Source organism: Gadus chalcogrammus, chromosome 2 (genome assembly GCF_026213295.1).
Source record: "Gadus chalcogrammus isolate NIFS_2021 chromosome 2, NIFS_Gcha_1.0, whole genome shotgun sequence".
Taxonomy (NCBI): domain Eukaryota; kingdom Metazoa; phylum Chordata; class Actinopteri; order Gadiformes; family Gadidae; genus Gadus; species Gadus chalcogrammus.
In genome coordinates this window covers 16222220-16245707 of record NC_079413.1, presented here as the reverse complement: position 1 = coordinate 16245707, position 23488 = coordinate 16222220, and the positions used below count along the sequence as shown (strand labels likewise).

Genomic DNA, 23488 nt, shown 5'->3' with positions numbered 1-23488 from the left:
TAGTAGGTTATGTGAAAGACCCAGAAACACAAATATGCGACGAGGCAAAAAAAAATAAAAAGATAATAATAACAATAATATATATATTTTTTTTTTTTTGCGACGAGGCAAAATACCGGACGTTTTTGGAATCCCTGCCGGACGCATTTTTTAGGTCTCGAAAAGAGGACATGTCCGGGAAAAAGAGGACACAGACCGGAACCGGCCGAGCTGTATTATTTGAAACAGGAAGTACGTCACTCAGCTTAGTGCATACACCCTAAACACATTACTTAACGCCCGTTTATTTATGTAAACACATTGCTTAACGCCCGATTTTTATTTTACGATTTTTATTTTCCAATTTCCAGTGTGCTGGTGGATGTTTCTGTGCGTGGATGTCTGCAGCGGAAGTGCATGTGGGTGGATGTCTGGAGCGTGTGGGTGGATGTCTGCATTCAGACCTGTCCATGATTCAGACTCTTGAAACCTCCTACTACAAGTTACGCCTCCGTCTTGCAGGACGCAGACAGACCCACCTCGACAGACCCACCTCGAATTTTCCGCCTTGCTGATCCACGCGCAACTTTCAGATTTCCGTACTTGTAGAATTGTTTTTTGTACTTGAAGGATTTTTTTTTGTACTTGAAAGATTTTAGTTTGTACTTGAAAGATTTTAGTTTGTACTTGAAAGATTTTAGTTTGTAGGCTACTTGGAGGATCTTTTTTTGTAATTGAAGAAATATGTTTCTTTGTATGTGTAAAACATACTGTATTTGTTTCTGAAGCAAAATGCATTAGTTTGTGAATGATGTTTTGTATTTGCAAACCACACTGAGTGTGTGTGTGAATCGTTATGCGTGAGTTAAACATGTTTTGTGTGTGTGTGAATCGTTGTGCGTGAGTAAAACACGTTTTGTGTGTGTGTGTGTGGGGGGTTTTGGCATGATTCTAACTCCATAGCTCTGGTTTAGGCCTAGTTGGCACAGGGTCAATCAAACTAGAGTTCAGCGTTAACCTCCGTTCGTGGAATACCAAACAGAATGTGGAGTAAACAGTTGTGTTTCCTGCCTTTATGTCTAGATATGTATAGTGAATGTCTTCCGCGGTGACGGCCCCTAGCGGGCACCCGTGACATCGCAGGCTTAGGAGGGCTTTAGAATGGAACCTGAACGATGGTTCCTATGTGTCACATCGAGAAATGTCCCCCGATAGGAAGTGGCTTCGTGAGGGCCAGAGACGAAGGATTAACATTGTTAACTGAACCAATGTTACTCAGTGTCGGGACTGCTCCACATGTCCCGCTTATGACCGCTCTATTATCAGAATAAAACCATAAGTTAGAGCGGAAGGACCGACGCTCCGGTCCCAGAGGAGCACTTCGGGACTCGAGGAGCTCCCCGAGGCTAACCGTCACACCACCGGGTCAACACCTCACTCCACCGTGTTCTGGGTGAACTATGTCCAGTGATTGGTATTGAACAGTTAAGCTTCAGTCAGTCCCCCACACCCCACCATGTCCACCATGTCCACCACGTCGCTGGACCAGGAGCTCCAGGAGCGGCTGCGCGAGGCGGCGGCCATCGGGGACTTGGACGAGGTGCGCTCCCTGGTCGAGGGGGGGGTCAACGTCAACTCTCAGAACGAGATCAACGGCTGGTGAGTGGACTTAAGTATATCATACAGGGGCGTAGCCATCAATTCAGAAGTGAGGGGGACAAATTGTTCAGAGGTCTATTGAGTGATTTATCATCCTCTCGCATTCAGTTGCACTCCTAAGTGGCTACATAACCACAAACAGCACAGCACCAGGGGACCGACTTTAGTTCTTTAAAATGATGTACTATCAAAATCTAAAGTTAAAATCTAAAGATGCCAAACTCTGGTTGAGTTGACACAGAATGACCCTCGAGCATCTACAGCGTAACTAACCAGATAATTAAGTGCCAAATGACAACACTGAACACGAAAAGTTCTGTAAAACACCATTCCTGTTTCAAATTATCAGCCCCAAAATGGAATGGAAGTGACGGGGTAATAAGCCACATAATCTAATTTAATGGCAAGAAGTGACAAGTGAAAGTGACAACAATAAACATATCGACAAGGAGATGTAGCTATTTTACATTTGCCGTTGTCAACTATGACAGCACAGATGTGCAAAATTAATCAAGACTAAGACAAATGGTATGACCTATACCTGCTTCCTTTAAAACACAAATAGTGCTCAGTCAAATAGTATCAGCAAATAAATGAACAAAAGGTCTCTTTGAATATAAACTAAACTAATCTTAGAGTCACTCTAATCCTATAGACATTTCCTTAGCCAGTTATAATTACTCCTGCAATGATATAAATAATATATATGCAAAGCAAAAACGTATAAATAGTATTGTGGCGAGCAGCGCGGGAAGGACGAGACGGGAGCCCAGGTTCAAATGGCGGCGCAACTCTCGTGCCTCAATACACCGCACGACCCCGAGAGCTGCCTTTATTCAAACACACAACAGAAAACACGGCACACCTGACCAACACACACAACACTCTCACTAATGGTCCCGATCACACTACACATCACAATTAACACACAAACAATAAAGAACCCCAAACCCGTTAACCCCACTTAACCTAATAACATAAACAAGTTATCTAAAGACAATAAAACCCCTTTTCCCCAAACAACATTATGAATACCCCATTACCCAGACTCCCCGGGGGGTAGGAGTCGCCACAGTATTAAGAATAGTAGTGGTGACGTAGCTGTGGAAATTAATCGCAAAGTCACTTTTATCCTATCGATAATTTCTCCTCAACTGCTGTGAATACCCCCCCTGTTCATTCCTACTGCTGCTGGACTCTGGTCCACTGTCTCCTCCCTGACCCTGCTCTTTCTATTGTATGAAGATTAAAAAATATGTGAAAAACAACCGTGAACACAAGTTCTGTGCAGAAATGCGGGGAGAGTGGGTTTATTCCTAGGTGGTAGAGTAGCCAAAACTTGTAGTCAAGTAGGAGTATTGTTACTGTAGAATAAGTAAAGTATTTTGCAGTAAAACTACTCTTAAGAGTACAATTTTTCCAAAAAGTTACTCAAGTAAATGTAACAGTAAATGTAACTAGTTACTATCATCTCTGCACCTAGCAAGCGATTTAACATAGGTAACAGTTAACAATTGTTAACTAGCTTAACTTGATTTATTGACATCTATTAGTCAGTCATCATTTAACTAAATAACATGCAACAGCATTACTCAACTTAACAGTTTGTTTGGAAAAAACAATGTACAGTTTTTGGCCTCTTGGCAGCTGCTGGTTTGCTGAACATGCTCGAAACAGATCTGAATCAACGTCTGTGTGATTGAAATCACAACATGACAGCGGTGGTTGCCAACTGGTTCCGCCTGCTCATGGTGCGTTCAAAGGCGGCTCGGAAAAACGTGTTTCCACGTGTTAGAAATGAATTTAATGGTTGTAATGGCTTTAAAAAGTGCAGGGGACAGAGGGCACAGATACGGGAAGTGGGGGGGACATGTCCCCCGCTTACCCCGCGTCTTCTACGCACATAATATCATACGTAACATAATAGATTTGTTTCAGAACTAGTTGTAGACCCCAGTAGTATAACTTTATGAGGACCATCTCAGAACTATCTGGGGACAATCCAAGGACTATCTGAGGAATTCTCTGCGGGAGAAAAGGAATTGAAGGGTTTGAAATGCTTTCTGTGATCCAATTTCTCGCCACCCAGATTGTCAGAGAATGTGTCTCTTACCTGTATAGGAGAACTTAATGTATGTTTGGGTTTACGAAAAGGAACGTCCACCATCAGAAAGCAAAAGCAGTCAAAATGTATGTCCACTTTGACATTGCGACGCTGATTCGGGTTGCTTTACCCGACAGTTAGATTACAGTGTCTTACAGAGTCTTTTTATTCATAATTCCATTTTTAAAAGTTCCCCTGATCTTCTGGATCCTCCAACAGGACATGCCTTCACTGGGCCTGCAAGCGGAACCACAGGCACATTGTGTCGTACCTGCTGGACTCTGGAGCCGACATGGAGATACTGACGGCCAAGGATGAGCTCGCCTCTCAGCTAACCTCCAAACCAGAAATCAAGAGGCTGCTGGGAGGTAAAGAGTCTGGTTAAACATGATTCTGTTTGAGCTCTATTCTATTCATCCTTAACGTCCTTCTCTGTGGATCCCATTGGAAGTGGAAGACCTGCCGGAGGTGAAGGAGGCGGAGCTGCCCATCATCCCCAACTACCTGTCCAACCCGCCCTTCATGTACAGCAAGCTGGACAGCAAGGTGGAGGAGCTGGTGGCTCAGCTCCAGCAGCAGAGCGGCTCCGGGGACCTCGAGCCGGAGGACCCCTCCGTCTCCCCCACCCACCAGCCCCCGCCACCGGTGCTGAGCCCCGTGGGCGACGCCCCCAACGCCCGCTTTGTCCCCGTCTGCTCCCTGACCACACCCGCCCCCCTGGCGCCCCTCGGCCAGCCGGGCCACCCCTCAGGGGCCTTCGTCCCCCTGGTGGAGCAGAACGGGATGCAACACCCCCACCCGTACTCTGCGGTCAACGGGGTGCTGCCCATGGACCTGTCGTCGGAGCCCCCCCCGGACTACCCCCCCCACGCAGCACAGAACGGCGCGGGCTGCACGCCGCCGCGGGCCTCCCCCAGCTCCAGCAGCGGCAGCCAGGTGCAGGCTCCGGGGCCCGGAGTGCACCCCGCCATGACCCGGCAGCCGTCCGTCCCCCAGCAGCTCAGCAGTGGTCCGGGCGGGGCCGGGGGCGGAGCTATGCCCGCCTTCCAGCCCTTCTTCTTCACCAGCACCTTCCCGGTCAACGTCCAAGGTACCGCCGCTGGGCAGAGGCCTCACTGGCCACCGTGCCGTCCAGAGCTGACGCATGTAGTGAAGGATGACCCCCCTCCCCTCCCGGGTCACATGGTCCAGGGGAGGTTGCTTCCAGGGTCATCCTATCGGTGGTCAGACCTATCCTGTCCTCCAATCTTTACTAGGGATGCACCGAAATGAAAATTCTTGGCCGAAACCGAATATACTGAAACAGTTTGCCGAAAGCCGAAACCGAATACCGAATGTGGCTTTTGCTTTTTTTCATTAATTTTGCTTTAATTTTTCACCATTGCATAAATCAAACAATTAAATTTCCTTTATAAACTTTTTTGTCTTGCTTTTCAATAAAGAAAATCAATTACAAATTTGATACAAAATATTTATTTAATACTGAACGTTTTCTAACATTCCAGCAGACCTTATAGCAAGAATTTAAGAACAATGTACATTTAAATAAATGAGTAAACAATTATTATTTTATTTTTTTATCAAAAATAAAAATGTTTTTACTCCTTCGGCCGAAACCGAAAATTATGTTTTGGGCCATTTCGGCCGAACATTTTCGGTGGCCGAATATAAGGTGCATCCCTAATCTTTACCCATGAAGAGTATATGTGTATGTAGACCTCAGACAGTATGAACCAAGGGAGCTGGTCACGCTACACAATGTGCACACTTCAGCAGAGCATTCTACCCATTGGGGTTAGGATGGCTGTTGTAGGACGCCTTCACCCTACTAACCCTCCTTTCTCTCTCTACCCCCCCGCCCCCCTCTCTCTCCACCCCCCAGAGCTGGTGCTGAAGGTCCGCATCCAGAACCCTAACACACGGGACAACGACTTTATCGAGGTTGAGCTGGACCGCCAGGAGCTGACCTTCCGCTCGTTGCTCCGGGTCTGCTGCCGCGAGCTGGACATCAGCGCCGAGCACGTGGAGAAGATCCGCAAGCTGCCCAACACCCTGCTTAGAAAGGTACCCACACCCTGCTGAAAGGTACCCACACCCTGAGAGAAAGGTACCCACACCCTGAGAGAAAGGTACCCACAACCTGAGAGAAAGGAAATAAATAATTATATTAGTGGTGTCAGTTATTAACGGCGTTAACGCAAACAACGTTTTATCGCGTGACTTGTCAAACGTAATTTTTTCACCTGCTGTCTAGCAACAACTAGTCTCGTTAGAAAAACTACAACACCATACTGGATCTAGCTTTACCGGATCAAAACAACAAGCAAGCTGCATTAACTTGTTGGGGCAAGCAAGGATATGGAGCGCAGGGCTCCAGACTGCGACCAAATGGTCGCATTTTGCAACCAAAATGTGCGACCGAATTTTCCATCTGGTCGCCAGGTGCGACCATTAAATTTGCCCTTTTTCTTTTTTGCACCTTAAACGTGGAAGGGGTTCGTCAATGAATCCGGAATCTTTAGCAGGCCAATGAGTGTTAGAAGGATAGGGAAAGGGGCTAATATGTCGAGGGGGAGGATCCTAGAGATTATCGAGCCTAATACGTGCGTTTACAATGAGCAAGCAAACTATTGACTCGTTCTTCCGATCTTCGGCTAGTGTGCCAGTGCATGTCAGTCCTGCACGGGTCTTATTTTACAAACCCTGCACCCGCCCGTACCCGCAATACTTCAAACCGCATCCGACCGGTGTTCCGACAGTAGCCGGACCAGACCCGCTATAAATTGATATCGACACCCGACCCGCATCCGATCGAAAACTAGAAACATTAGATGGGAATTAAACTATCTGGGGTCTCATTTGTAAAACTGTGCTTGGGATTGTTACTAAAAGTGTACGTACGCCCAAAAGCCAAGTTTTGCGTGCGCCAAAATATATTCAGATTTATAAAACCCTGCGTACGCACACCGTACGCAATCTTTGCTTTATAAATCACAGAGGGCCTACAAGTGTGCGCAGCTGAATCAACTTCACGCTCCGCCCTGTAAACGGCCCTTTTTAACCATAAATGGTCAATGCAAATGACCTCATGAATGCGATCTGCATATAAAACGGACTCGGATGCAAGTATTATGTCTGTCGGAAACAATGGCAGAAGGACTGAGAAAAGCAAAAAAACGAAATTTCACGGAGTTGAAGTGGAGACACTTGTGGGTGTTATGGAGGCCGAAAAGTAATTTTCTTTGGCGGTCACGGGATTGGGATCGCCAACAACAAAAAGCAGAGTGAGTGGCAACATGTTGCTGCCACAGTGAACTCTGTCAGTAGCACGGAGCGCACAGTCCCAGAATTAAAAAAGAAGTGGTCTGACATAAAGGTCCATATTTTTATGTAGCCTACCAATAAATCGTTATGGTCCCTAAAGACCCTCTCCCTCCGAATCCTGCCATTTACATGGTCCGCCAGAAGTGCCATATGGTGCAGCATTTCCACGGCGCTCACCTCTGTATTTATAGGGTTACGGTAATGAGACTAACCGAGAACACCTTGGATAATCAGTTTGTAATCACCCACGTAAAATGTTCTTGAACCTAACCCCTTTTTAATGCCTGATTTGTTTGACAACGATTGTGATGAGGAGTGTGGCTTGGTTTTCCAAACTTGGGATTTAATTTACATTTGATTATGTGTTTCAGTGTCACATAAAAATATTATGTTATTGACACATGTTGGACAGATGCTTTATTCCATGCCGTCGCGCCGTCAGTGGACAGTATAGAGTGACGGGATTAAATATAGAGAATTTTTTTATTTCTATTCTAAGGAGATGTTTCTGGAGTTATAACTGAGAAATAACGCAGTTTACTTAAATTATTCTGATTACATAGATTTAACGCATGATACGGGTTGAAATTAAATTTATGAGGGCGATGATAAAACATAATCGTTCTTCTCACTCTACAATTCTTCTGTCTGACTTCAGTTCACCACCACACCATCTGTGTCGCCAATTCTCCTTTTCCTCCAAACCATGCATCCGCATGGGTCAGAGTTTGCTTAGGGCTGCGCACATTCTCCCGTCAAGTAGTTTTTTTATAGATCACAACCTTGGCGTGGAAAGTCACGTACGCCAATTTCAGCCCTGTTTTGTGCGTACGCAACGGTTATAAATGAGACCCCTGGTGTTTGGCTTGGTGCTTTAGATTGTTGTGCAAAAAAAGCACATCAACTGTTGTCGGTTTTAGTTGACTCCTCCGCTGTGTGTGTGTGTGTGTGTGTGTGTGTGTGTGTGTGGGCGTTATTCGATAGCCTGGTGATGTGTATTGGCCTACGTACGGTAGGAATATTCATACTGGTTTAAATAATAAATGTTATAGTATTTCCCTTCTTTGCTGAGCAAGAGATTTGTTCGAAAGTTCAGTGATTGAAAGAAATAAAAGCCTGGGCTATTGACATTTTACGGTAGGCCTACCACTGTCATGCACCTACCCAATGTCAGGTGGACCGGGTTGAATTCACTGCGGGTCTCTCTTCTTACTGTCCTTCTCAACACTCTGATCTCACTAAAAGGCTAGCAGCACAAAATCAAGGGATATATAAAGTGTGATTAATCGTGATCAAATATTTTAATCGCTTCACAGCACTATATAATATACTAAAATGATTAGAGCACTATAGAACTGTATTAGTAATACAGAAACATGAGTAATCCAGTATTACTGATGTTTCTCAACATGAGTAATACAGTATTACTCATGTTTCTCACCAAAAAATCAATTTACCGTTTCTTTACGTTACATTTTAACTAGGGATCGACCGATACCGATTTTTTAGGACCGATACCGATATTTTTTCATCAGCCTTAGCCGATACGCTGATACCGATTTTCTTGAGCCGATTTTTTTTTTCTTTTTTTTTTTTAAAGAAACATTTATTAAACTTCAATATAAAAAACAATATTTAACAAATAGTAAAAACAGGTGAAGTAGAACAAGTAAGAACAAGTAGATGAACAATATTTAACAAATAGTAAAAACAGGTGAGGTAGAACAAGTAAGAACAAGTAGATGAACAATATTTAACAAATAGTAAAAACAGGTGAGGTAGAACAAGTAAGAACAAGTAGATGAACAATATTTAACAAATATTAAAAACAGGTGAGGTAGAACAAGTAAAAAAAAAAAAAATTTTTTTTTTAAAAAATCAGCGAAAATCAGCCGCGTATCGGCCGATACCGATACACGTCAAAAACGCGAATATCGGCCGATAATATCGGCCGACCGATATATCGGTCGATCCCTAATTTTAACGCATCTAACCTAACAGTCGTTTTACTGAGCCAACCTCAACACATCCTCACACAATTCACAATTGGATTACTATTTTCAACTGACGGGACTAGCGACAATGAGTGGATGATTAAGACTGGCCCGTCTGTGGTGTGACAGGAGAAGGAGGAGGCAGTCTATTCAACTCGGAGACAGTCGAAGGTACTGCATTTGGCCTTTATTTGATGTACAATGCTAATGTGCTTGGCCATTGACAAAACCCTTTCCAATAAATGATTTTCGCCCATTCAGCCATGTCCCCTCCGTGACTTCTACGACGAGATGGATGCCCTCCTCAGCTGCTTTCCTCGGCGACTTCAACATCCTGCCTAACCCTGTCCTTATGATCTATCTCACTATCTTTTCCTTTCTGATTTCACCTCCACTGTGTCAACAACCAAATCTGCCTTCTACCGGACCAAAATCAACTCCTCCGCCTCAAACCCCATGAAACTGTTTTCCCTGTTCCTGTCCCCCCTCAACCCTCCCTCACCCCCACCTCCTTCCTGCCTCATTGCTGATGATTTTGTTATCTGCTTTACCCAGAAAGTAAAGGACATTAGCGCCTCTTTTATCCCTGCCTCCATCCTCCCTCCTCCCATCCCCTCCTCTGTCTTTATCCAATTTATCCCTCTCACCTCTGACGAGGTCAACAGAATAATAACATCTACCCATGCCACCACCTGCGCCCTTGACCCTATCCCCTCCTCTCTCCTCCAGGATGTCTCAAGCGACATCCTGCCCTTTCTCACCTCACTTATCAACTCCTCCCTCACCTCAGGCATTGTTCCAGCATCTTTCAAGACTGCCAGAATGAAGCCTCTCCTCAAAAAACCAACTCTTAATACCACTGACATCTAGAACTACAGACCGGTATCTCTTCTTTCATTCCTCTCTAAAACACTGGAACGTGCCATTGCTAACCAACTGTCGTCCTATCTCTCATCTAACAACCTGCTTGACCCTCACCAGTCAGGCTTCAAGAAGGCACACTCCACTGAGACGGCTCTCCTCGCGGTGATTGAGTCCCTCCGTGCTGCCAGAGCCTCGTCCCTCTCATCGGTTCTCATTCTCCTCGACCTGTCCGCAGCATTTGACACGGTGAACCACCAGATCCTCCTTGCCGAACTTGGGGTTGCTGAATCTGCTCTTTCCTGGTTCACATCCTACCTGACGAACCGCACCTATCAAGTAACATGGAATGGCTCCTTGTCCAAACCTTGCACGCTTGAAACTGGTGTCCCTCAAGGCTCTGTACTGGGGCCTCTTCTGTTCTCCCTCAATACCAGATCTCTGGGCTCTGTAATTACATCACACGGCTTTTCCTATCACTGCTATGCTGACGACACTCATCTCTCCCCTCATCTGATAAAGCCCTGATTGCAACACGTATATCGGAATGTCTGGCGGATGTCAGCACCTGGACAATTGCCCATCACCTGAGGCTTAACCTCAACAAAACCAAGCTCCTCCTAATCCCAGGGAAAGATTGCCCACACATGGACTTACTGGTCACTGTTGAAAACATCACTGTATCTCCTTCTCCAACTGCCAGAAAACTCGGTGTGGTATTGGACAATCAGTTATGCTGCACCGCAAACATCACTGCGGTGGCCCGATCCTGCAGATTTGCACTTTACAACAATCTGCAGAATCCGGCCCTTCCTCACAAGGGATGCAGCTCAGCTTCTAGTCCAATCACTGGTCATCTCCCGCCTCGACTACTGCAACTCACTCCTGGCTGGACTTCCTGCCTCTGCGATTAAACCTTTGCAGCGCATCCAGAATGCGGCAGCGCACCTCCTGTTCAACCTACCGAAGTTCTCCCATTTGACCCCCCCTCTCAGGGCTCCAGACTTTTTCTTTTTTCAGTAGGAGCACTGTGGCCCCTAACTGAAAATTGTAGGCGTGCAACCATACATTTTAGGGGCACACACTGTTAATCAACATGCCAACCAAATATTCACATTTCTACTAATTCTCACTGTATTACTCATAACTATTTTGATAATAGATGCAGAAATTACGATGTGCTGTTTCAAATTCAGTGTCACATTTAATTGTGTTTCTCATCTATCCCAACGGTTTCCAGGTTTGAGCATGCATGCGTTCGACAAGTACGGAAGCGTCAGTTTCAAGGGAGTGCGCCCGCTTGTCGTGCCGCTTGACAGGACGCTGAGCCTCCTCTCTGCCCGCTCGCCTCTCCATTGAGAATGCATTATCAGGCCCGACAAACACCTCCCGTGTGAAAAGCCGTTTATGGCAGCTGAAGCAGAGTCCTGCACTGGTTCGGGGTGACCACACAATTTGGATGGGTCGGGTCGGACGCCTGAACAGCGCGGGTCGGGCGCGGGTTTTGCGATTGCGAGCGAGACTTCACCGGTGCTGGATATGTTAATCAGGCTGGAGGAGTCAACTAAAACCGTCAACAGTTGATTATGTGCTTTTTTTGCACAACAATCTAAAGCACCAAGCCAAACACCAGATAGTGTAATTCCCATCTAATGTTTCTAATCTTCCATCGGGTGTGGGTCAGGTGTCAAGATTCATGATTCAAGATTCTTTATTTATCCCGAGGGAAATTACTGTGCAACAGTTACAATACAAAGGTGGGAAAGTAATACAGTGTTAGAGTCAAAATAGATAAAATAGATGAGATAAGTACAAACTAAATAAGTGAAAAGGAGCGATTGGATAAAAGTGGTAAAAGTGGTAAAGTGATGAATATTATAGCAGCATTATTTGGCAGCATAAATTAACTAAAGTGATTAATTGAAAATTGGGTAAAAAAATAAATATATATATATATATATATATATATATATATATATATATATATATATAAATAAATAAATTGGGTAAAAATAAATAAAGTGACATTGGTCTCAGGGCATAGTGTCTCCACGGTCCCTTCTGCAGCCGGAGGTAGATGCATTAAACAGTCTGATGGCCACAGGAAGAAAAGACTTCCTCTGGCGTTCTGTGTTACACCGGGGGAAGATGAGTCTGTTGCTGAAGGTGCTTCTGCTCGAGGTCAGCACCTGGTGGAGAGGGTGAGCATTGTTGTCCAGGATATTGTGCAGTATACACAGCATCCTCCTCCTTATAGCGGGTCTGGTCGGGCTACTGTCGGAACACGGGTCGGATGCGGTTTGAAGTATTTCGGGTCCGGCGGGTGCGGGGTTTGTAAAATAAGACCCGTGCAGGAATGACTTGCACTGGCACACTAGCCGAAGGTCGGAAGAACAAGGCAATAGTTTGCTTGCTCATTGTAAACGCACTTAGCATTTTGTGTGAAATCTTTCTCCTTTCGCACAGTCGTTTATGCGCTCTCGATAATCTCTAGGACCCTCCCCCTAGACACATTAACCACTAACAGTGGCCATTCCCTATCCTTCTCACATCATTGGCCTGCTAAAGATTCCGGATTCATTGACGCGCACCTTCCACGTTTAACGTGTAAAAAAAAAAAAAAGGGGTAAATTTACTTGTCGCACATGCGTGACCAGATGGAAAATTTGGTCGCACACTCTCAAATTTTGGCCGCAAAATCCGACCATTTGGTCGCAGTCCGGAGCCCTGCCTCTTCCGGGACCTCCACTGGCTCCCTGTAGTAGCTCGCATCAAATTTAAGACGATGGTACTGGCATACAAGGCCGTCGATGGAACTGCCCCTGCCTACTTCCAAGCATTGGTAAAGCCACACACCCCTGCTCGATCCCTCCGCTCAACTACCTCAGCTGGACGTCTGGTACCGCCATCGCTAAGAGCTAGCAAAGGTCGATCAGCAAAGTCACAACTTTTCTCGGTTTTTGGACCTCAGTGGTGGAACAAGCTCCCTGCCATTCTCAGGACCGCAGAGTCGCTCACTATCTCCCGAAAAAGACTCAAGACTCACCTGTTCAGAGTTCCACCTCGATTCTGCATAGCCACCCTCCCCCTTCTGGCCACCATTGTACATTGTATTGTGTTGTATTGTATTATAGTACTTAACTGTGTAGCAACTGCAGCAGCTGCTATCATTGCTGTAACACGGGGATTTGGTTAGCCTAGCGATTGTTGTACTTGCACTTGGTTCTATGAACATCCCTACTGTACCGACAGATATATATTGTTTCACTTCTTATGACAAATGTACTTATTGTAAGTCGCTTTGGATAAAAGCGTCTGCTAAATGCCCTAAATGTAAGGAAGGGGCATGTCATCACCATGGTTACGAACCATGCAAACGTTGCGATCTGTTTTGATTATGCCCTGTGTTTGACCATAGGATGTTGTGTATGGACTGTTCTACGCACTGTGGCATCAACCCTCCCCCTGACTGTCTGTCCCCCTCGTCCCTCCCCCTGACTGTCTGTCCCCCTCGTCCTTCCCCCCCGACTGTCTGTCCCCCTCAGACCCTCCCTCTGACTTTCTGTCCTCCTCAGCCCTCCCCCTGACTGTCTGTCCCCCTCGTCCCTCCCCCTGACTGTCTGTCCCCCTCGGCCCTCCCCCTGACTGTCTGTCCCCCTCGGCCCTCCCCCTGACTGTCTGTCCCCCTCGGCCCTCCACCTAGCTGTCTGTCCACCTCTGCCCTCCCCTTAACTGTGTGTCCCCCTCGGCCCTCCCCCTTGCTGTCTGTCGCCCTCTGCCCTCCCCCTAACAGTCTGTCCCCTCGCCCCCCAGGACAAGGACGTTGCCCGGCTGCAGGACTTCCAGGAGCTGGAGGTGGTGCTGGAGAAGGGGGAGGGTCTGTCCCTGTTCTCCGGGACCGGGACCCTCACTGACCGGCCCTGCTACAACATGAAGGCCTCCCGGCTCACCTACTAGAGCCTCCAGGGCCCTGACCCCAAGACAGGAACCCCCCTTGTCCCTGTTCCCTGTTCTGGTCCCTGACTCCAGCCCTAGTCCCTGACCTCAGCCCTGTTCCCTGTTCTGGTCCCTGACTCCAGCCCTAGTCCCTGACCTCAGCCCTGTTCCCTGTCCTGGTCCCTGACTCCAGCTTCTCTCTAGCCCACCATGAAGGAGTCCCGCCCAGCCAACGGTTTAAGGGTTTGGTTGCGGTATTTTACCAGATAGTGGTGTTTTTTATTTAATTTCTGCTAACCAAAATCGCTATCCTCCACTTTTCTTTATTCACTTGAGACACAGAGGTGTACCTGCCCTGCGCTTAGTGTTTTTTTATTTTTTTATTTGACTAATGCATGGTGTCCTTTGTTATCGCTTTATGTACTCGTGGATCAAAAATGGGTTGGGGTTCCAGTGGTCTGTCGTAGACCTGGACCCGTGCTCAGAGAAAGGCCTTAATCAGAACCAATCCTGACTAACTGCGGAGCTATGGACTACAAACATGGACCCCAGCGGAGTGGGAGTGGAAGGTGACCGGCGTACTGCTTCAGACTGGTTTAACACCCCCCCCCTCCCCCTAGCTACCCTCACCAGGGTACGGTTGCAGCACAGCATCCCTGCACACAGCAACCTGTACGAAATTCAGCCCTCTGAAGCTCCTCAATCCGACGCCGTCGAAGACACACGCACACACCACCGATACTAACACACATGCACACAGACCCGATACTAACACACACACACCCCGATATAAACACACACGAACAAACCCAGATATAAACACACGCGCACACCCCAATACGAACACACGCACACACACCCCCCGATATAAACACACAAACACACCCCCTGATATAAATGGGGATGAAGGACTGTGCAGACGACTGCACTGTCGGAAGTTTCCAGAATATTGAAGATGTATAACATTAAGGGTAACTGCAGATCCTCCCTATGGTGGTTAGATGGGTGGACTGAATTTGATGACCTCTACAGTTATTGATAGGATCTTGTGTGGAAGGAGAAAGCGAGTGACATTGTGTTTGTTGGGTTGCGTTCTGGACAGAGAACACGATGGAAAGTTTGACTTAACCTATGCATTCAGAGTTTGATATTTTTATAATGGTTCTGTGTATTTTGCAGATAACCTTACACACTGTTGAAGCTGTGATTTACGTTGTTGGGGGTGGGGGGGGGGGTGGGGGGTCTTTGATAAAGCATGGAAAAGATGATGCGATCCGATCTCACTTACTGCCTCAAACCGCTCCTCTAGAAGACTACCTGTAGGGGGCGTTTTCTTCAAGATTCATTTTGTACCCACAACAAAACCCGATTTGAATTATTATGGATTATTTTGGACAATGAATGAGGTATTAATACCAATACTCTTGGTATTGGTATTAATACCAATACCAAGACGTTGTCAACATTGGGTATATGGAGCAGAACATAGTGGGTCATATGTCAACGTTTTTTGTATGCATTTTATTCATTAGTAAGCTACATGGATATGCCATCTTTCAGAACCTTCCATTACCTGCACTAAAGAGAATAAAAGAGCGCATCCTCATTGTTTGATTGTGGTCGTAGGCATAGGCGCCGGAACCTATATGGCCACGGGGCCAATGGCCACCCCACTTTTTCTGAAAAAAATAAAAAAATAAAAATCTTTTTTGGCCAAAACATTACTAAGAAACGAAATAGTTCATCAATACAGGCAAAGAAAAAAAAACTTTCGTTTCTTAGTAATGTTTTGGCCAAATATTGTTAATATACAAACAAACGTTCTCAACAATTCAGCCAATCAGAGTACTGCAGCAGGTAGCAATCGGGTTGCCCCCTGGCCCATGGGTAAACAAATGAGCACCGCCATACAAGTTAACTAACGATCGCTGTAGGCTTCAATATCATGCAAGCACTTTATGTTTTCTTTTTCTTTTTTTAATAATAATAATACATTTAATTTAGAGGCGCCTTTCAAGACACCCAAGGTCACCTTACAGAGCATATAGTCATCATAAATCGTTTAAAAAACAAGACATTGTAGAAAAAAATAAATAAAAAATAAATAAGTAAATATAATAAATAAAAAAAAACAAGACAAAACAAACAAACAATCAAAACAGTTTTTTCTACATCACAATTGCATGCTTTAATAAAGCATTGTTTTACCTACCATTACGAGTCTCGTTTGGTTTAGTAGGGAATTCGCACAATGGCGCTGCTGCTGCTTGCTTATGGCTGGTTCAGACTACACGATTTCAGCCCGATTTTGCCCCGATTTGTCGCAGACAAATTTGCGAGTGGTACACGATTTTGAAAAGTTGGCGACGAGACGAGGTCTTGTAATGTGAGATGCTTGCGATCTACACTTTTTTCGTCTCCATTGTTGACATGGAGGGAATCCCGCGAACTGCTGGAGAACACGGGCCGTGTTTACTAACTAGTAAAGAACGAACTAGTAAAGTAAAGACTAGTAGAGATGCCCGGTTGGCGGTCATATCCGCGGACCTCGTGGATAATCCACGGGTTGAGTGGATGGCTTGGAAAAAGTAATACTTGGAGGAATTGCGGGTCGCAGTTGAAATAAATAAATGAATAAGTATGGTTAACATATTGACCAGTCAAACGGCAAACTGACAAATTATATTTTTCTATAATCTCCCTGCTTCTGAAATCTCCACCAGGCGCTCGTCCGCTGGTTTTCCATAAGCATTCCACTGTGCGATCATCCCTGCTGCATATGCCCTCACACATTGTTGAAATCATATGCTGGATGCTTTATTCTTTCCATGTGGCTTTTAGTTAATGATCGGGCTATAATAAGACCATGTTGGCTATGTTCGCTGACAACAGGGGACATTTCATGTGGTTGGACATTTTAGCGAGCCAACAGGCTCGCTAAAATGTCGGGACGCGGAACACGCAACTAAAAATCGGGATGACATTACAGCTCAACCGCGGATCTAGACTTCACTGCACTACGCAGAGAACCGCCATCATAATGCCTAATATAGAAACTCGGGATCCATTGTTATTAACACTTTGTTGCTGCGTTCGCGCTGCGTGAAGCACTGCATTAAACACAACCAAAGTTTCTACAGTCAAATCCAAAAGCCATCTATAATAAGGATTGCGATGATGATGAGGATTATGATGACGATGATGACAATGAAGAAAGTTATTATGATGATTCAGTGTTTACTATGCGGTGACAACGCATTATTTGGATCACAACGGTGCTGCACCGCGCCGTTTCCTATTGGTGATAGGGGCGGCAATTTATGGCAAGCCATCCCCACCAGAAAACGCCATCATTTAGTCGCGTATCACCTTCATTACGCCGTAAAAAACGCCGTAAAATGTAGAAAAACAGCGTATTTTACGCCGTCATGCAAAAAAATACGCCGCTTTTTACGCCGCAATTAAAAAAAGCGCTGTTTTGAACATCAAACTGCGCGTAAAATACGCAGAGTTTGTGCAAATCACAACGGCGTAAAATACGGCGTGGCCCAACCGATAGACGCTTGCTCTGTAGACAAGAGGTTGTCGAATCCATTTATTGTCAGATTTGTGCTTTTGTCAGATGGTCACGCTTTTATGATCGCAATGCTTTTTAGTCCGCAAGCCAGGCCTCCTGTGTTATAAGTTCCAAATTCAGTGCCTTTTTAGTCAGCCAGCCAGATCATCTCGGTGTCTTGTTACACACTTTATAAGTTAATTATATTTAAATTATTATAGCCACAGAGCCTTTATTTTCGTGGCGTTATCGTTACATCCTCTCTTGTTCAATCGATATAAATACACAGTGGAAAGGAGTGAGAGGGAGCCATAGAGAGAGACACTGATGAACTGGGGAGCCAAGTAGCCTAACAGATAGGCTTAAGAGGCCCATCAGCCAATCATTCTTTCGAACCTTCGTAAAAAATGTCATTTTTTCCCAAAACTCCTCTTAACATGAACGCGCGTGCACTGCTCTAACAACGTTCAGAGGCTTGTAACAGTCTACTGACACGGTGCTTAAATTGGCTCCGTGGGAGGGGGAGACGCAGGAATGTTGTTGGATTCAACTATTTGTGCATGGCAGAAAAAAAATATCTCCCCATCAAGGCCAACAGCAGAGTAGCCTACGAAAAGAATAGACTAATATGAATGCTTCAAATATTAAAACACGATTGATTAGGCCTAGGCCGACATATGCTATATCACTCCTAATCCTGAACGCACCGTGCGTAAATTTTTCACGGCATTTTCCCCCAGACAAACAGACAGACACTTTATTTACCCCAAACTAACTTTCATAATCCAGCAGGTTACACAATACAAATAACTCTTACACAAATACAGACAGCCTATACAGTAGGCTAATACAGCGACCACCTCAGCAAAAGGTAAAATGTAAAAAGAAGATATAAGCTCAATTTAAAATACAGATGCTGTAGCCTACATAAAAATACAGATGCTGCATGAAATAGGAAAATAGGATACTGTGGAGTAATGTAAATGATGAGACAAGAGACGGAGATGGGTCGAGTCAGCTTTACTTTCCACTTCAAAACAAACCAGTGTTACTCAAACCCGAGTTCAAACGAAACTGCCGAGAATCGGAACTGTCGTAAAACACAACAGTAGTAAACCGGAACTGTTTACCTTAAAGGTACAGTCCCTTGGTGAATGTCTTACACAGCAGTTGTGGGTCACCACACAGGCCCCCCCAGAATTCACCCAAACCAACGGGTCCAGACCGAACAGGTAACCCACAGAGAACATCGGACACCCACTAGCGTTAAACAGAATATACTAGCACAGTCCCTGGAAAAATCAACGCCTAGGGGGGCGGACCAGGCGGCCAGAACGGCTGTGCTTAACAGGAGAAGGGCAAGAGGTAGGAGCAGGTGTCGAGGCCGCCGCAGGGTCAGGGCGCCCCCGCCGCGGGGGCTGAGCCAGCTGGAGCGGTTCGCCAACATCCACATGAGCAGGCTTGAGCCGGTCTATAGCCACCCGCTCAGGCCTGCCCCCCATATCCACAACAAAGTTCTTAGGCCCACCCTCCAAGACGCGGAAGGGCCAATCGTAGGGGGGCCGCAGCGGGGTACGGTGGCCATCGTGGCGGATGAAAACGTACTTGACCGACGGTAAATCCCTGGGAACGTAGGACCGGGGGAGGCCATGGCGAGACGTCGGAACGGGAATGAAAGCGTCCGCAATGTCCCGGGACGCAGCACGATGGAAGGCAGCCAACCAAGGGGCCGTGGCGTCAGGAAGAAACTCCCCAGGGACACGCAGGGGCTGGCCGTACACCAGCTCTGCCGACGAGGCCTGAAGATCGTCCTTGGGGGCGGAGCGAAGGCCCAGCATAACCCACACGAGGCGGTCAGCCCAGTCGCTGCCCGTGAGGCTGGCCCTGAGCGCGGCCTTCATGTCCCGATGAAACCGCTCGCAAAGCCCGTTGCTCTGTGGGTTATATGCTGTGGTACGGTGGACCTTCACCCCCAGGACCCCGGCGACCGCAGTCCAAAGCTCCGATGTGAACTGCGGCCCCCGGTCTGAGGAAATGTCTGACGGTGTGCCGAAACGGGCCACCCAAGCCATAACGATCGCCCGGGGCACCTCAGCTGCTGTAGTGGAGGACAGGGGAACCACTTCTGGCCACCTGGTGGTCCGGTCCACCATGGTGAGGAGGTAGGTGTAACCACGGGAGGGTGAAAGCGGGCCCACCAGGTCCACATTCATGTGGTTGAAACGCCTCTCCGGCACTTTGAAGAGTGCCAAGGGGGCTTTGGTATGCCGAGTCACCTTCGCACGCTGGCACGGCACACAGACAGCAGCCCAGGCCCTGACGTCCTTCCGCAGGCCCGGCCAGACGAACTTGGCCCCCACCAGCTTGGCAGAGGCCTTCACCCCTGGGTGGGAAAGGCTGTGGATCGTGTCGAAAACCTTATGTAACCCCTCTTTGCCTTATGAGGTTACAGGTATTTTTGGGTTTCGGTTTCAATTCGAAGTTGGACCAGTTACCAGGATTCTAGGTTAACGCTCATGGAGCCCAGGATGGAACATCAACACTGACCACACTCACACAAAACATAGTTTCAGAACTGTATTGTTAACAACAATTTTCAACATGGAAAATAATAAAATGCGCGCAAAATAAAATAGAAATAGAAAGAAATGTCTTTATGGTCTTCTCTTCCTTGATATGAGCTCAGTTTATATCGTTGGGGCCCTTTGATCTTTGTGTTTCCTACCACACCGCAGGTTTGGGAGGTAGTTCAGTTGACTCTGTTCCTTAGTTCCGGCTCGCCATCTGGTTATCTCCAGCGGATGTCTGGAAGCTGCCTGGTGGCTATCCAGTGCTGGTCTCCTATCTATCGTTGACTACCGGTGTCGCTGATGTCCCCTCGACATCGAGCGTCACCAATTCAAATCCTTCACAAAAACCTGACCTGTAGAACAGGCCACATTCATACATCTCAGTAAATTACAACAGGCCATTGTTTCAGTTAAAATAAATAATAACATAAATATGACCTATATATTAATTTAAATCAATTAACAAAAATATATTATCCACATAGGTCTCACTTTACCAGTGAATGAAATAAAAACTCAAATAACTCAAAATAGCTTTTTAGCATCAATTGTCCGAATTAAATAATAATTGTCCGAATTAAATAATGAATCCCCCTTTTTTTCTCCTTCCATACAATGCACACAATAGCTTAACATTTAGAATTACCCCACGGTGTTAGCAGTTAACTCGTGCGTTAGCTCGAGTTCAATGCTAATTCGCCTTGGTCGCTATACTAGCGGCTAACGCACAAGGTTTCAATTTAGCAGTTAGCGACAAGTTCGCACTGACGCACACACACCTCCACTCGACGCTCCCCACATTCAAAAGACACATTAAACTCACCGCCGAGCGGGCAACATCAACTGTGGACTGTTGAGTCAGCTCGCGGTGTTTTCCAACTACTTCTAGATACTTTTAACTACTTCTAGATGTTTTTCAATCGTGCAACTGAACGGTGCGTTCTCTCCTCTCCCACTAATTATCACGCAGTTATGCGCACCTGCAACGCCGCTTCACCGTGACGTCATGACGCACGTCTCTCTGCTCTGTCCGACACAGTTAACCCCATAAATGCCAGCTATCGCTCTCTCACACATTCATACAAAGTAATAGCAGACTTTTACTCTTTCTTCTTTTAACTTTTTCACAGCTTATGAAGCCTGGGCTACACCTGTTGCTCTTACTCCGCGCCCCATGGTGCCAGCAGGCACCATGGGGCGCGGAGTAAGAGCAACAGGGGCGGTCGGAGAGGGGTGCGCCAGCAGAGCAGCGTTGGCCAACGTGGTTTTGGCAGCATCGAAGGCAGCCGTCATCTCTGTGGACCAATCCAACACGTCTGCAGGCTTCCTGCCCCTAAGGCGTTGTACAAGGGTCGCATGAGCTGGGCCGCATGGGGGAGGAAACGGTTATAGAAGTTCACCATGCCCAGGAACTCCTGCAGGGACTTCACAGTGCGCGGGCGTGGGTAACTGGCGATGGTGTCCACCTTTGCCGGGAGGGGATCCGCCCCCTGCGGGGAGACGTGGTGGCCGAGGAAGGTGATGGATGACCGCCCAAACTCGCACTTGGCCGGGTTGACAATGAGACCATGCTCACTGAGCCGACCGAACAGCTGCCGTAGATGCGTCAGGTGGTCGTCCGCGGACGCACTGGCAACGAGGATGTCGTCCAGGTAGACGTACAGGAACGGCATGTCCCGCAGCACAGAATCCATGAGGCGCTGGAACGTCTGTGCTGCACCCTTGAGGCCGAAAGGCATCCTCAGGAATTCAAAAAGTCCAAAGGGCTTGGTGACCGCCGTCTTGGGGACATCCTGCGGGCGGACGGGCACCTGATGGTAACCGCGGCGCCAGCCAGGTGGGCGGAGAAATCCTGAATGTGCGGTACCGGGTAACGGTCGGGGGTGGTGGCGTTATTCAAGCGATGGAAATCACCACAGGGACGCCAACCGCCATCAGCCTTGGTCACCATGTGCAGGGTGGAGGCCCACGGACTGTTGGAACGGCGTACGATGCCGAGGCGCTCCATGCTGGCGAACTCCTCCCTGGCGATCGCGAGCTTGGCAGAGTCGAGGCGGCGGGCCCGTGCATAGACCGGGGGGCCAACCCTGGTGATGTAGTGCTCCACACCATGCTTAGCCACAGCCGATGAAAACGTGGGCGTGGTGATGTCAGGAAACTTAGCCAGCAGGCGTTGATACAGGTCCCCGGTGGCAAACGTGTTCGCAAGACAAAGCCCCCCCACCCCCCCCAGCGTGCAGGGGAACGAAGCAAAAGAGAGGGCGTCGATCAGGCGGCAGTTGGTAACATCCACCAGCAGCCTGTATGCGCAGAGGAAATCTGCCCCCAGGAGTGGCGTAGACACGGCAGTCATGACGAAATCCCAGCCAAAACGCCGGCCGCCGAAACACATATCCACATACCTCGTGCCGTAGGTACGAATGGGTGTGCCGTTGGCGGCGTCCATCGGGGGGCCATGGCCGCCAGCCATAGTGTCCACAGGCGTTGCCGGCAGGATGCTGCGCTGAGCCCCAGAATCGACCACCAGCCGCCGGCCGGACAAGGTGTCAGTGACGAACAACAGCCTGCAGTCCCGACCAGCGCTCACAGCTGTTAATGAGCGCTGGCCCAGGCTTTTCCCGGGGCCCCGAAACTGCAAGGCTGGCGACACTGCTTGGCCTTGGCCCCAAACCTGGCGTGGTAGTAACAACACCCGTCGTCACGCTGTCGGCGGGCGGTCACAGCGGCTGCGGTGTCCGGGTCGTACCCCGGGGGCGGAAACGGGGCCGACGTGTGCTGGGGGGGCAACAGCGCATGGACAAACTGCTGCCTGTTGGCGAGGAAAATCCTGTCGACCTCCCCAGCCACCGCCCGGTAGTCCTTGGAGGCAAAGAGGGGTGAGCTGGCCAGTGCCGTGCGCACGGGTGCTGGAAGCTGCCGCAGGAAGATGTGGGCGAAAAAGGAAGGAGGGATCCGCCGAGCCCAGCACAGCCAGCATCCTCTCCATCAACTCGGACGGCTTGCTGTCGCCCAGGCCGTTCAGGGAAAGCAGGCGGTCGGCCTTCTCCAGCTCCGACAGTTCAAAAAGGTCCACGAGGAATGCCTTGAGCGCGTCGTACTTGCCGACAGCAGGAGGAGGCTCCAATCGCGCCATACACCTGGCCGTCGTCGAGGCATCTAAGGCTGCCACCACGTGGAAATACTTTGTCACGTCCTGCGTTATGCCTCTCAGCTGGAACTGGGCTTCGATATGTTGGAACCACGACCGTGGTTTGTTCTGCCAGAAGTCCGGTAACTTGACGGTGGCAGCATAGATAGCGCTGACGTTAGCCGCGTCGGTAGCCGCACCACCAGTGGCGGTGCCGAAAATCGGAACGGAACTGTCGTAAAACATAACAGTAGTAAACCGGAACTGCCGTAAACCGGAACTGTTTACCTTAAAGGTACAGTCCCTTGGTGAATGTCTTACACAGCAGTTGTGGGTCACCACAATACAATGTATAATATGCAAAACTAGGCTATAATG

General features: G+C 47.7%; 1 protein-coding gene across 2 annotated transcripts; it reads left to right on the top strand.

The window, feature by feature from the left end:
• Nucleotides 1-260: 260 nt before the first annotated feature.
• On the top strand, nt 261-15071 carry ankrd40 (ankyrin repeat domain 40). Of its 2 annotated transcripts, none has more exons than XM_056583089.1 (5): nt 261-1638; nt 3962-4110; nt 4194-4832; nt 5625-5806; nt 13735-15071. In XM_056583089.1, the coding sequence occupies exons 1-5, from the start codon at nt 1496-1498 to the stop codon at nt 13876-13878; spliced, it is 1257 nt and encodes a 418-aa protein (XP_056439064.1). In that variant the 5' UTR covers nt 261-1495; the 3' UTR covers nt 13879-15071. The 2 variants fall into 2 exon arrangements, with proteins under 2 accessions (XP_056439064.1, XP_056439072.1); XM_056583097.1 differs by having other exon boundaries at nt 5625-5849; nt 13735-13793.
• Nucleotides 15072-23488: the final 8417 nt, after the last annotated feature.